The 15,717-nt window shown below is 38.0% G+C and overlaps 1 protein-coding gene across 1 annotated transcript in view; it reads left to right on the top strand.

The window, feature by feature from the left end:
- Window positions 1-8,516: 8,516 nt before the first annotated feature.
- LOC129868546 (NLR family CARD domain-containing protein 3-like) overlaps window positions 8,517-15,717 on the top strand; it is a 32,541-nt gene continuing 25,340 nt past the window's right edge. The window contains exons 1-2 of the mRNA XM_055942640.1: window positions 8,517-8,585; window positions 13,117-13,302. Of these exons, the coding sequence (XP_055798615.1) occupies window positions 13,133-13,302 (170 nt within the window). The 5' untranslated portion in view covers window positions 8,517-8,585; window positions 13,117-13,132. The remainder of the gene's footprint in view (window positions 8,586-13,116; window positions 13,303-15,717) is intronic.

Consider the following 15,717-nt stretch of genomic DNA (forward strand, 5'->3'; position numbering starts at 1 on the left):
ATTTTATTAAAGTAATTCGCATGTTTTACAAAGATATAAATAGTTCTGTGCTACTAAACCTTAATACTTCCAAAAGATTTAGTATCAACAGAAGTGTACGACAGGGATGCCCAATTTCGCCATTTTTATTTATTTTGGTTGTGGAACTTCTATCTCTAGATATTCTGAATGATGTAAATTTGTATGGCTTAACCATTTTTAACAAAGAAATCAAAATTTCCCAACTGGCTGATGATACTACTCTTGTCTTAAGAGACAAAGACCAGGTGGCACAAGCCCTTAATGCTATAACTGCATTTTCTATTGCATCAGGATTAATGCTGAATGTTTCTACATCAATCAATTTTATTTTATTTTATATAACATCAGCTAATATCTCGAAGTGCTGTACAGAAACCCAGCCTAAAACCCCAAACAGCTAGTAATGCAGGTGTAGAAGCACGGTGGCTAGGAAAAACTCCCTAGAAAGGCCAAAACCTAGGAAGAAACCTAGAGAGGAACCAGGCTATGAGGGGTGGCCAGTCCTCTTCTGGCTGTGCCGGGTGGAGATTATAACAGAACTATGCCAAGATGTTCAAAAATGTTCATAAGTGACAAGCATGGTCAAATAATAATCATGAATAATTTTCAGTTGGCTTTTCATAGCTGATCATTAAGAGTTGAAAAACAACAGGTCTGGGACAGGTGGCGGTTCCATAACCGCAGGCAGAACAGCTGAAACTGGAATAGCAGCAAGGCCAGGCGGACTGGGGACAGCAAGGAGTCACCACGGCCGGTAGTCCCGACGTATGGTCCTAGGGCTCAGGTCCTCCGAGAGAAAGAAAGAGAGAAGGAGAAAATTAGAGAGAGCCAAGATTTTCAAAATGTTCATAAATGACAAGCATGGTCAAATAATAATCAGGAATAAATCTCAGTTGGCTTTTCATAGCCGATCATTAAGAGTTGAAAACAGCAGGTCTGGGACAGGTAGGGGTTTCGTAACCGCAGGCAGAACAGTTGAAACTGGAATAGCAGCAAGGCCAGGCGGACTGGGGACAGCAAGGTGTCAGCATGCCCGGTAGTCCTGACGTATGGTCCTAGGGCTCAGGTTCTCAGAGAGAAAGAGAGAACGAGAGAATTAGAGAGAGCATACTTAAATTCACACAGGACACTGGATAAGACAGGAGAAGTACTCCAGGTATAACCAACTGACCCTAGCCCCCCGACACATAAACTACTGCAGCATAAATACTGGAATGTGGAATCTTGTCACGTTCTGACCAGAGTTCTTTTGTGTTTTCTTTGTTTTACTGTTGGTCAGGACGTCAGCTGGGTGGGCATTCTATGTTGAGTGTCTAGTTTGTCCATTTCTATGTATGGCCTGATATGGTTCTCAATCAGAGGCAGGTGTTAGTCATTGTCTCTGATTGGGAACCATATTTAGGTAGCTTATTTTGTGTTGGGGTTTGTGGGTGGTTGTCTTCTGTCTTTGTGTTCTATGCACCAGATAGGACTGTTTCGGTTTTGCCACGTTTGTTATTTTGTATTGTTGTAGTGTTCACGTTTATTCGTCTTTTATTAAACATGTTGAACACGAACTACGCTGCGTCTTTGTTTCTCTCCTAAAATTAAGAGAACTAAAAATATATTTAATAATTGTCTACAAAGAGATCTTTCTATACTTGGGAGAGTACTTCTGTCCAAGGCAGAGGGACTGTCTGGTTTTGTGTACCCCTCATTATCGTTATGTTTAAATCCAGCTACTTGTAAAGAGATCAATAAGACCTTTCTTGACTTCATCTGGAAAAATAAGTCTCACAAACAAAAAAAATCTGTCCTTTCTAACAAAAGAGCTGAAGGCGGTCTAGAAGTGTTGGATTTTGTTGACATAAATAACACTTTCAAGATAAACTGGTTGAAAAAATGTTTGATCGATACTGATTCAATATGGTATTTCATTCCAAATAATGTGTTTAATAAATTGGGAGGTCTTTAATTTTTACTGAAATGTAATAATATTCCTGAAAGATTACCTGCTAAATTGGTGGTTTCACCAACAAGCTTAAAACCTCTTGCGAATATAGGGGGTGCTGTTTCGCATTAGCATAATTTGCACTACAGATTAAACGGCTTCCTACTCAATTCTTGCTCGTACAATATGCATATTATTATTATTATTGGATAGAAAACAGTCTCTAGCTTCTATAGCCGTTGGAATTTTGTCTCTGAGTGAAACAGAACTCAATCTACAGCACTTTTCATGATAGGGAGTCAGATTTCAAACATTTTGGCCACTGATCTGGAGTCAGTTTGAAGGTCCGTGTAAATGCTATGGAGAAACAGACACGTCTTACGTCTTCCCCTGGATGTCAGTGCGTGATGACGCTTTGAATGGAGTCGATTGCGCAATCAGGGGCTGTATAAAACAGCAAATACCGGAAGTAGCTTCCCTTTGCTGCCTGCGCCTTGCGCGCGAAGGACATCGGACTCGCCTCCTTCCAAGCTTTAGTTTAGCCAGTAATATTTCTCTGGTCATGTTTTTACTCGTTAGAGGTGTTAAAAACATCATAAGGTAGTTAATTTAAACCGTTTTATAGCAATTTATATCCGTTTAGTGCGATTTTGAGGCATTGCTTTGTGTTGCACTTTGAAGCGCCGGGCACGTTTCGGGGTCCCGGTCGAACGTTAGTGGGCATTTCGACGGACAAGAGGACATCTTTCGACCAAAAGACGATTAGACCCAAGAAAGGATTCTTTGCCCAAGATTCTGATGGAAGAACAGCTCACAGTAAGAACAATTTATGATGATAAATCGTGTTTCTGTCGAAAATTTTTAAACGCTTATGGCGCCATTTTGTTTTCTATAGCTTCGCTTGGCGCAACCTGTATTGAAAAGTAAGGATAATTTAAAAAATGTAAATCAGCGATTGCATTAAGAACTAATTTGTCTTTCGATTCCTGTCAACCCTGTATTTTTTAGTCAAGTATATGATTAGCTTTCAATTAAACTAGATCACTCTGAAAGATGACATCAGACATTTTGAGGCTTGATTTGCTACTATTTTCATTGTATAACCACGGTTTTTTATGGCTAAATATGCACATTTTCGAACAAACAATATATGTATGTTGTAATATGATGTTACAGGAGTGTCATCGGAAGAATTCTGAGAAGGTTAGTGAAAAAATTAATATATTTTGGCGATGATTACGTTATCGCTCTCTTTGGCTTGAATTCATGCTGGGGTAACGTTTGCATATGTGGTATGCTAATATAACGATTTATTGTGTTTTCGCCGTAAAACACTTAGAAAATCTGAAATGTTGTCTGAATTCACTAGATCTGTGTCTTTCCATTGCTATGTGCTGTGTATTTTTAAGAAATGTTTTATGATGAGTAAATTGGTAATACAAGTTGCTTTCTGTAGTAATTCTAGTCGCTTTGGTGAGATTTGTGATGGTGGCTGCAATAGCAAACTATGATTTATACCTGAAATATGCACATTTTTCTAACAAAACCTATCCTATACAATAAATATGTTATCAGACTGTCATCTGATGAGGTTTTTTCTTTGTTAGTGGCTATCAATATCTTAGTTTAGCCGAATTGGTGATAGCTACTGATGCAGTAAGAAAATGGTGGAGTAAAAAAATTGTTGTCTTTTGCTAACAGTGGTTAGCTAATAGATTTACATATTTTGTCTTCCCTGTAAAACATTTTACAAATCAGAGATGACGGCTTGAATCACAAGATCTGTATCTTTCATTTGGTGTCTTGGACTTGTGATTTCATGAACAATTTTTTTTATGATATCCCTGTAACTTTAGGCTAGGCTATGCTAGTCAGCAATTATGCTGGGGGGGATCCCGGATCCGGGTTTGGTGGTCGGTAGAGGTTATTAATGGCCTGGAAAATATGTTTCCTGCACAATTTTTCTCCTCATAAAGCTCTTTTGTGGAATAATTCAGACATAACTGTAAGGAATAAGTCATTGTTCTACCCCAGCTGGCATGAGAGGAATATTGACTTTGTTCTTGATATTTTCGACAACAAGGGTAATATTCTCACATATGAACAATTTATAACAATGAAAGATTTTCCAATACCTGTAACAGTCCTGACCTGTTTTATGTTGTTTTTTATGTGTTTATGGTCAGGGCATGTGTTTTGGGTGGGCAGTCTATGTTATCTGTTTCTATGTTGGTTTTGGGTTACCTGGTATGGCTCTTGATTAGAGGCAGGTGGTTTGCGTTTTCCTCTAATTAAGAGTCATATTTAGGTAGGGCGTTCTCACTGTTTGTTTGTGGGTGATTGTCTCCTGTGATGTCTCTCGTGTTTGATGTATTTTCACATATGGGACTGTTTGGCTGTTCATTACGTTTCGATGTCGTCTGTTTCCTGTTCGTGAGTTTACGTTCAGTTATGTAAGTTTATGTTCAGGTTTCGTTCTACGTCGTTTTGTTATTTTGTAAGTTTGTTAAAGTGTTTGTTTTCGTGTTGCCATCTTCATCGTTGTTATAAAATAAAAGATGGCTTATTTCCCGCAAACCGCATTTTGGTCTGAAGATCCTTCTCTCCTCACCTCATCCGAGGATGAGGAGAGCGACAGCCTTAACAATACCTTTCAGAGAGTTTATTTCTGTGATCAAAGCCGTTCCCAGTGGTCTAACTACACTTATGAAAAGTCATCTTAATTTTGGGAATGATCACAAAGTTTATCCAGAACTCAGATTGGAAGGCGTGGGCTTACTTGAGAAATCTTGTTGTAATAAATATATAACACAAATTCTTCATTCACAAAACCAACTTACACCGAGAGGAAAGTTTTTCTGGAACACGCTTATTCCTAACATTGTCTGGAAAAATGCATGGTTAAGGCCTTATAAATACTGTATACCAAACAAAGTTAAGGAAGTGCACTTCAACATTTTACATAAGATATATCCATGTAATTCTATAATTTCCAAATGTGTGGCTATTGATGATATCTGCGTTTTCTGTGGAAAAGAAGGTGAGAATCTGTCTCACTTGTTCTTTGAATGTAAATTTGTGTCAGAATTTTGGGAAAACCTTGCAAAGTACTTATTTACCATTATGAACACTTGCTATATTTTTAACACAAAATATATAATATGTTACTATTGCAATGATAACAAAACCACTGAAATTATTGTTAATTTTTTTATTCTTGTTGCCAAATACTTTATACACAAACAAAGATTCCAAAATTCTATACCAAAATTACCAATTTTTCCTGATTGAATTTACTTATCTTATTAAAACACTAACCCTAGTGAATAACATCTTCATGAATCATTATAATAAGATATTTTCAGAGTGAATATAATTGCACTTAATTTGTTTATTTTTTGTATTATTTTATTTGTATTGATATTTTTGTATGTTTGAGCATTGTTAATACCTGTGTTTGGTTTGCTAGACATGTTTGATGCAGCAATGTAAGTCGATTTTTGTATTATGAATAAATAAATAAAATATTTTACAAAAAATTTAATACATTTTTTTATTTTTTTATAATCCATAAACAGGGATGCTAACTGGTGACCATGACAACATGAATGCTAACTGGTGACCATGACAACAGGGTTGCCTACTGGTGAGGGCCCAAAAAGGGGACACTTTTTTCACACTGAAACATGCAAAAAATCCCTGCTGGGGGGATAGAAATGAATAATATCAGCTATAAAATGCTCATTTCTAGTGATTTAGACTGGATCCCTTCCTGAAATGCAGGTTTTAACTAATGAAACAACAAAGAATATGATCTATAGACAAAATGATTAATTTGGACAATTAAAAGGGCCAGGATGAACCAAGCTAGAATACATGCAAAGACTTAGAAGGGAGGATTAAGGTTCCCTAACATGTAATTATATCAAGAAGACTTTATAACTGCCCTGATAGGCTCTTTATTGACAACTCTAATAGGACAATTATATCAAGAAGACTTTATAACTGCCCTGATAGGCTCTTTACTGACAACTCTAATAGGACAATTATATCAAGAAGACTTTATAACTGCCCTGATAGGCTCTTTATTGACAACTCTAATAGGACAATTTGGGTCGACATGGAAGAAGAACTTAATGCCCCATTTGGAGCATCATATTATCTGAGTCAACACTTAAATGTGGGACTGCAGAATACCATACTGTCCCAAACTAAGAAATATGGAGTCAGATAAATAAGAGACGGATATCTTCACCTTTACTGACAATCTCTGGTTCGTTATGGAACAACCATAAATACTAATTAGGAGAAAAGGTGGTTGTCTGGAAAGACTGGGATCAATCAATCAATCAAATGTATTTATAAAGCCCTTCTTACATCAGCGGATATCAGAAAGTGCTGTACAGAAACCCAGCCTAAAACCCCAAACAGCAAGCAATGCAGGTGTAGAAGCACGGTGGCAATTAACAACTCGCTAGAAAGGCCAGAACCTAGGAAGAAACCTAGAGAGGAACCAGGCTATGAGGGGTGGCCAGTCCTCTTCTGGCTGTTGTCGGGATGAGATTATAACAGAACATGACCAAGATGTTCTAATGTTCATAGATGACCAGCAGGGTCAAATAATAATTATTGTTTTGTTTTAGCCTCAACACTAATACATTTCACTTTTGCTTTTAGTGTCCACTTGAATTAGAGTGTGGCTGTGGAAGACTGGTCCCTTGATGATGTCTGCAAGTGGCTGAGTACCAATGATCTCCATGATTCCATCCCATCATTCCAAGGTTCACAATCTTTCTGAAGAATGCCAACTCTATTCAATTGTTCACTTTGCAACAAGCAAACTTTGGGAAAACAAATAGATGTTTCAGCGTCTATCGGTCACACATCTACCAAAACCACAGAGAGCTTTTCAGAGACAACTTAGATGAGAATTGTCCTCATGATGAATTTGAGACTGGGACTGATCCCATTGAAGATGACATGAGCGATGTAGAGAGTCTGCCAGAGGCTGAATGTGTTCAAGCCACAGAGATCAACACTGAGCAGCTAATTGAAGGTCTCAAAAACAATATCTGTCTTTTTATTTAGTAAATCAGGAAAGAACACTGCATCCCAGCTACGGAACAGAATCACATTGTTGAGGACCTCAGAACCATTGTTGATGCATTATGACACTACAGTGATCCCCTCAGGTTTCATCTGACAAATAAACTAATAAATGTGGTTGAACAGGACCATCTCAGGGACTTGCTGAACAACTCTGCAGTATTTGAGGAATGCATTAGATGCATAATCTCTGAGTGGATGCTGGAGCATTACTGTGTGAAAGAACTGGACGTGGTCAGGACAACTGAAGTACCACTGAGCAACAAAGAAGGTTATAAAACAAGGTCATTTCAATACAGCTACATTTCCCCCAGGCTACATGAATATAAAGAGACATGAGACAAAACAATCATAATGAATCAGATTACATGGCCCCCAGGCTACATGAATATAAAGAGACATGAGACAAAACAATCATAATGAATCAGATTACATGGCCCCCAGGCTACATGAATATAAAGAGACATGAGACAAAACAATCATAATGAATCAGATTACATGGCCCCCAGGCTACATGAATATAAAGAGACATGAGACAAAACAATCATAATGAATCAGATTACATGGCCCCCAGGGCTATATGAATATAAAGAGACATGAGACAAAACAATCATAATGAATCAGATTACATGGCCCCCAGGCTACATGAATATAAAGAGACATGAGACAATACAATCATAATGAATCAGATTACATGGCCCCCAGGCTACATGAATATAAAGAGACATGAGACAAAACAATCATAATGAATCAGATTACATGGCCCCCAGGCTACATGAATATATAGAGACATGAGACAAAACAATCATAATGAATCAGATTACATGGCCCCCAGGCTACATGAATATATGGAGACATGAGACAAAACAATCATAATGAATCAGATTACATGGAGAGGGGGACCTGATCTCAAAAATCCCCCAAAGGATCTTTTAAAGAATAAAACTTTTATAAATCATGAGCCTCATCTTGAGGAGTCACTGTGACAGTATTCATAAAGAGTAGGAGAGCTGATCTAGGATCAGTTTAGCCTTTTAGAGCATAATGAATCAGATTACATGGAGAGTAGGACCTGATCCTAGATCATAATGAATCAGATTACATGGAGAGGGGGACCTGATCCTAGATCATAATGAATCAGATTACATGGAGAGAGGGACCTGATCCTAGAACATAATGAATCAGATTACATGGACAGGAGGGACCTGATCCTAGAACATAATGAATCAGATTACATGGAGAGGGGGGACCTGATCCTCGATCATAATGAATCACATTACATGGAGAGGGGGACCTGATCCTAGATCAGCACTCCTCCTCTGGGCCACTGCAGGAAACAGAACACATAGTTGTAAAGTCATGTTACAGCAGGTGTTTACTGCCCTCTTGTGGAAGATACCAATAAAACACTTTATTATCAGGGTGGGGAGACGGCTGAGCTGAAACAGAAAGTAAAGTTGTTCTTTTGTACAGGATCCATTTTGAGGACAGAGCAGAAAACGCTATATGGAGATTATTGAAAAATAAAGTAAGTATTTCTGAACAAAAATTCATTCTAAAGGACAGAGTAAGAGAATAAATATCTAAATGAGATATTACTAGTTAGTAGAACTGCTACTTGAGCTGAGTTGCTGACAGACAGCAGTTTTCAAAGTGGAAACTAATCAGTAGACCGACATGTTATCAGTAAAACGTCTGGTAAAGATGGTGGAGGAGCTTTTCAATGATATGGTTTTATCTTTATCTCAGGATTTCTCAATCCTTTTGTTCTTACCAGCACTTACACACCTGGTTCAACTAATCATCAAATATTTTAAGACAGTTTAATATTTGAGGCATACAAATGAACATTCTCAAATTAAAACCTTTTGGGTTTGTAGGACTGCTTACAATTATTAAAGTCCTACAGTAACTCACATTTTGGAGGAAAAAAACACAGCTAAACTTGGTTTCCAGTAAATTATATGTTTATCAAAAATAATGTACAACTAATTCACCCAGTGACCGTTACTTTATTTCCTGATATGAAATGTAAAGTAACTTTGTAGCCGACGCAGTTCCAGAATGTCTGTTGAAACTGTGTCTCATATGGAACGTTAGAACAGTGGTGGAAACAGAACTCAGTTCTCAAACTGGAGTAAAAGGAAAGATTCCTTCATAGAACATGACTCAAGTAAAAGTGAAAGTCACACAGTAAAATACTACTTCAGGAAAAGTCTAAAAGTATTTGGTTTTAAATATAATTAAGTATCAAAAGTAAAAGTAAAGTAGTAATAATTAAAAATGACTTATATTAAGCAAACCATACGGCACAGTTTTCTTGTTATTTAAATTGACGGATAGCCAGGGTCACACTCCAACACTCAGACATCATTTAAAAACCAAGCATTTGTGTTTAGTGAGTCTGCCAGATCAGAGGCAGTAGGGATGACCAGGAATGTTCTCTGTTTAGTGAGTCCACCAGATTAGAGGCAGTAGGGACGACCAGGGATGTTCTCTTGATAAGTGTGTGAATTGGACCATTTTCCTGTCTTGCTAAGCATTTAAAATGTAACGAGTACTTTTGGTTGTCAGGGAAAATGTATGGAGTAAAAAGTACATCATTTTCTTTATGAATGTAGTGAAGTAAAAGTAAAAGTTGTTCAAAATATAAATAGTAAAGTAAAGGACAGATTCCCCCAAAAAACAACTTAAGTAGTACTTTAAAGTATTTTTACTGAAGTACTTTACACCACTGCATTAGAAGACAGATAAATGTGTTGATTTGAAAGAAAGACGGGCAGATTCTGGTAGGTAGGCTACAAACTATTATAAAGTTAGGTCGTCGTCAGACATTCAACAGTCACAGTAGGTTTGAGCTCCAGTATGATCACTAATCATGCCGACCAACCTGATGGTCTCTGTTGGAAATGTTGTGAAAAGAATCTGGCCTCGGCTATAAATATCTGGCATTACTCATCTCATATGTATATACTGTATTCTATACTATTCTACTGTATCTTAGTCTATGTATTACTCATCTCATATGTATATACTGCATTCTATACTATTCTACTGTATCTTAGTCTATGTATTACTCATCTCATATGTATATACTGTATTCTATACTATTCTACTGTATCTTAGTCTATGCATTACTCATCTCATATGTATATACTGTATTCTATACTATTCTGCTGTATCTTAGTCTATGCCGCTCAGACATTGTGACCAATACAATTTGATTTGATTTAGATTAGGCTATATACACTACATGACCAAAAGTATGTGGACACCTGCTAGTCGAACATCTCATTACAAAATCATGTCCATTAATATGGAATTGGTCCCCCCCTTTGCTGCTATAACAGCCTCCACTCTTCTGGGAAGGCTTTCCACTAGATGTTGGAACATTGCTGTGGGGACTTGCTTCCATTCAGCCACAAGAGCATTAGGGAGGTCGGGCACTGATGTTGGGTGATTAGGCCTGGCTCGCAGTCAGCGTTCCAATTCATCCCAAATGTGTTCGATTGGTTGAGGTCGGGGCTCTGTGCAGGCCAGTCAAGTTCATCCACACCGATCTCGACAAATCATTTTTGTATGGACCTGTCTTTGTGCACGGGGACATTGTCATGCTGAAACAGAAAATGGCCTTCTCCAAACTGTTGCCACAAAGTTGGAAGCACAGAATTGTCTAGAATGTAATTTTATACTGTAGCGTTAAGATTTCTCTTCACTAGAACTAGGGGGCACGAACCATGAAAAACAGCCTCAGACCATTATTCCTCCTCCACCAAACTTTACAGTTGGCACTATGCAGTCGGGCAGGTAGCGTTTTCCTGGCATCCGCCAAACCCAGATTCGTCCGTCGGACTGCCAGATGGTGAAGTGTGATTCATAATTCCAACGAACACGTTTCCACTGTTCCAGAGTCCAATGGCGGCGAGCTTTACACCACTCAAGCAGATGCTTGGCGTTTCACATGGTGATCTTGTGTGCGGCTGCTCGACCATGGAAACCCATTTCTAACTAATGAAGCTCCCGACGAACAGTTATTTTGCTGACGTTGCAGATTGGAACTTGGTAGTGAGTGTTGCAACCGAGGACAGACCATTTTTATGCTCTTCTGCACTCGGTTGGCCCGTTCTGTGAGCTTGTGTGGCCTTCCACTTCACAGTTGAGCCGTTGTTGCTCCTAGACGTTTCCACTTCACAATAACAGCACTTACAGTTGACCGGAGCAGCTCTAGCAGGGCAGGAATTTGACGAACTGACTTGTTGGTAAGGTGGCATCCTATGACATTTGTCTATGGAGATTGCATGGCGGTCTGCTCGATTCAATACATCTGTCAGCAACGGGTGTGGCTGAAATAGCTGAATTCTCTAATTTGAAGGGGTGTCCACATACTTTTGTATATATAGTGTACATGCTCTGTCCTGCTACTGGTAGGACTATAACATTATGTGAACTGACCTGAACAGGTTTAGGCTGGTCATCTATGATATGTAGGCTATAGCTGAGGTATAGACCTTGATCTGCATATCACTAACAAACTGCTATAATACATTATAACCAAGTCTACTTTACATAATATAAAATCTCTTATTTGATGCAAAAAACCTTTCTGAATGGATCAATGATTTCCCCCTCAGATCAATCATGTCCATTTCAGCCCTTCTGTCTATATTCTCAGATACATTTAGAAAATAACAGATTGAAAGACAATAAATAGCCTACTGTTAGTGAATACAAATAATTGTGAGACATGGCCTTGTGTTGCTGTACTGTCTATAACTACCTTAACAAACAGTGACTTATTATTATTATTATTATTGTTGCTGTACTGTCTAGAACTACCTTAACAAACAGTGACTTATTATTATTATTATTATTGTTGCTGTACTGTCTATAACTACCTGAACAAACAGAGACTTATCATTATTATTATTATTGTTGTTGCTGTACTGTCTATAACTACCTTAACAAACAGTGACTTATTATTATTATTGTTATTGTTGCTGTACTGTCTATAACTACCTGAACAAACAGTGACTTATTATTATTATTATTATTGTTGCTGTACTGTCTAGAACTACCTTAACAAACAGTGACTTATTATTATTATTATTATTGTTGTTGCTGTACTGTCTATAACTACCTTAACAAACAGTGACTTATTATTATTATTGTTATTGTTGCTGTACTGTCTATAACTACCTGAACAAACAGTGACTTATTATTATTATTATTATTGTTGCTGTACTGTCTAGAACTACCTTAACAAACAGTGACTTATTATTATTATTGACAGTTACCATGGAGATGAAATGTCACAACTACATGTTCATGTGATGCATTAAATCACCTGACTGTTTCTATGTCTGTTAGTAAATGTTTTATTTCTCAAAGAGATAATGAATTCATGAGAACAATTGACAATCAATAATTAGTTGTCACTGTGTTAACCACAACCAACATGCTGGATCTCTGTTTAGTTGTCACTGTGTTAACCACAACCAACATGTTGGATCTCTGTTTAGTTGTCACTGTGTTAACCACAACCAACATGCTGGATCTCTGTTTAGTTGTCACTGTGTTAACCACAACCAACATGTTGGATCTCTGTTTAGTTGTCACTGTGTTAACCACAACCAACATGTTGGATCTCTGTTTAGTTGTCACTGTGTTAATCACAACCAACATGCTGGATCTCTGTTTAGTTGTCACTGTGTTAACCACAACCAACATGCTGGATCTCTGTTTAGGGGTCACTGTGTTAACCACAACCAACATGCTGGATCTCTGTTTAGTTGTCACTGTGTTAACCACAACCAACATGTTGGATCTCTGTTTAGTTGTCACTGTGTTAACCACAACCAACATGCTGGATCTCTGTTTAGTTGTCACTGTGTTAACCACAACCAACATGTTGGATCTCTGTTTAGTTGTCACTGTGTTAATCACAACCAACATGCTGGATCTCTGTTTAGTTGTCACTGTGTTAACCACAACCAACATGCTGGATCTCTGTTTAGGGGTCACTGTGTTAACCACAACCAACATGCTGGATCTCTGTTTAGGGGTCAGTGCTCTAAAATGAGTCTCTCTGGGGAGAGAGAGGAGGGAGGCCCTGCCTCTAAAATGAGTCTCTCTGGGGAGAGAGAGGAGGGACCTGCCTCTAAAATGAGTCTCTCTGGGGAGAGAGAGGAGGGAGGCCCTGCCTCTAAAATGCATCTCTCTGGGGGACATGACACCAAAGCTAAGAGGTAAGATGACAATTTTATGAAGATTTTATTAAGTTTATTTCCAAAATAAATAGCTATCATAAGATGAATGTACTTACTGTAAATCTCTCTGGATAAGAGCATCTGCTAAATCAGGGGTTCTCAATCCGGGGTCTGTGGAGGTACTGCAGGGGTTCTCAATCCGGGGTCTGTGGAGGTACTGCAGGGGTTCCACGGCACCCTGACTGTACTCGTTGCCATGTTAGACATTTGATAGAATTTCACATGACACGACCACTTTGCCTACTCTTAATTATTGCCTAATATAATGGAATGCATATTTTTTTTACCAATTCTGATGGTTGTTACAAGCAGAATTTTGACAATATAACCGTTATATCAACACTTTCTTCAAACCCGTTTAACAACTCTAAATATCTTTGGCATAGTAGCATCAAGTCCCTTGCCAATAATGCTGCCTACAACGTTGCATACAATGTTAATTTACATCAAACACATCTTACACCCTAGATGCCTTTAATTAACCAATTTATAGCCACGCCCAATTTAGGATTATTATTTAACAACGTGATGTTGCGCTCCAAAGGGAGAACTTGAAATAACATGATGTAGATAATTAAATAATCAAAAGAAAAACGTGTTTATTATTCACTCTTAGAAAAGAAGGTTCCTTATAGAACCAAAAAGGCTTCTATCACTTCCTTAATATATGGAACCACTAAAAGTTATATATATTTTTGGGTTCAGTGAAATATAACCTCTAGAGTTCTGATCAACGAAAGGTGAATGTTTTGAGGATGTGAACCCAGCTATATACAGTTATATACCCTTTGTTGGCAATGACAGAGGTCAAACATATTCTGTAAGTCTTTACAAGGTTTTCACACACTGTTACTAACCGCCCTGTATATATCAACGATGTCGCTCTCGCTGCGGGCGATTCCCTGATCCACCTCTACGCAGATGACACCATTCTGTATACTTCTGGCCCTTCTAAGGACACTGTGTTGTCGTGTCTTTGCTATCGTTAAATTGAAGACTTATAGTTTTTATCAAAGATTCCTGTAATTAGGGATTACGTGATCAACTGAGTAATGACGTACCTAATTAACTATTAATTCGAGGGCACCAGGGAAAGTAGTCAGATTACAAAGTTATAATTTCCCAATATAACCTTTCAGATATTTTCATATCTGATCAATAGTCTTCTAATTAATGATTTATTTACTTTACCTCACGTTAGTCTCATTCCAAACGTCGTAAATTGTTGATTATCTGCACGAACCCAGCCTTCACTATGAGTCATCCATACATCAATTGTCTTAAATCATTTATTTATTACTAACTAATTAATTCACAGAAATGCATAAACAAACAAACAAACTTAAAAAGGGTTACATGAAATGGGAGAAATATGCCCTAGTGGCTGAACCGGCATGGCGGCTTGTTAGACAAAAGGGAGAATGGTGGGTCGATTCAGAAGTCACTACAGAGTATACTCTTTATAACAATTGACATGCTAATCCTTACACATGAACGCTCACTCATTCGGGAACAATTGCAATCAATATATATATAGTTACGCTCGGTGTGTGTCGTCTTGATCGTTGGAGAGAAGTTCGTTTTTGTTGGAGTTCCTTCTGTGTCGGTTATTGTGGATAGTTCAGAGTGACATTCGTTATAGAATGGATGTTTCGGCGGTTGTCTTTCTTCGCGTTCAATGATACCGAATTCCTAGCTGCAGACTAGTAGTCAATATCAAAGACTTGTTCTTATTCGTCTAAGAGTTTAACCACGTGGTATGGTTAAAGATTCAGCAATGTTACTTAAACTTAGTTCTCCCCATGGAGGATAAACATGGTCTAATGGTAATTTCTCAGAGTTGGCTTTTATTCAGATAGCAGGAAGGGGCTGTCCTTGGACGTCTGACCCAACTGGCTCAGGGGCGGGTCCTCGGGTTTAGTTCAAATCAAACGGGATTTGTATTTTTCTTAATTAAACAGTCCAAAATCATATTACACAATTATACAAACAGTATCATACTCACTCATTCATTTTATACAACAAACAGATGTAAACCTCATATCTGAGGTTATTATATAAACAGCGGTATTGTAATGTAGTCCCACAGTCTCTCATGAGTTTCCCACATGGTGACCAATGGGCATGTTAATAGCTGGACTCCCCACCGATCTTTTATACTTTTGCAGGAATATGAAATATGTTCGTACCTCAAGTTCTGTGAGGTGGAAGAGAATTCTTTTGTCCTGAAAGTTTATCCTCTCTCCTAATACTGTTTGGCCATGAGGAGATTCTCAGGAATTTACGACGTCTCTCTGTGATCACAGCATGGGTTGAAGGAGGAAAGGGAGAGGCAGGGAGAGGGGGATGGGGTTTGCAATACCCAAGCAGGCAACACCATGACAGTGTTAACAA

This window comes from Salvelinus fontinalis, chromosome 2 (genome assembly GCF_029448725.1).
Source record: "Salvelinus fontinalis isolate EN_2023a chromosome 2, ASM2944872v1, whole genome shotgun sequence".
Classification (NCBI taxonomy): Eukaryota; Metazoa; Chordata; class Actinopteri; order Salmoniformes; family Salmonidae; genus Salvelinus; species Salvelinus fontinalis.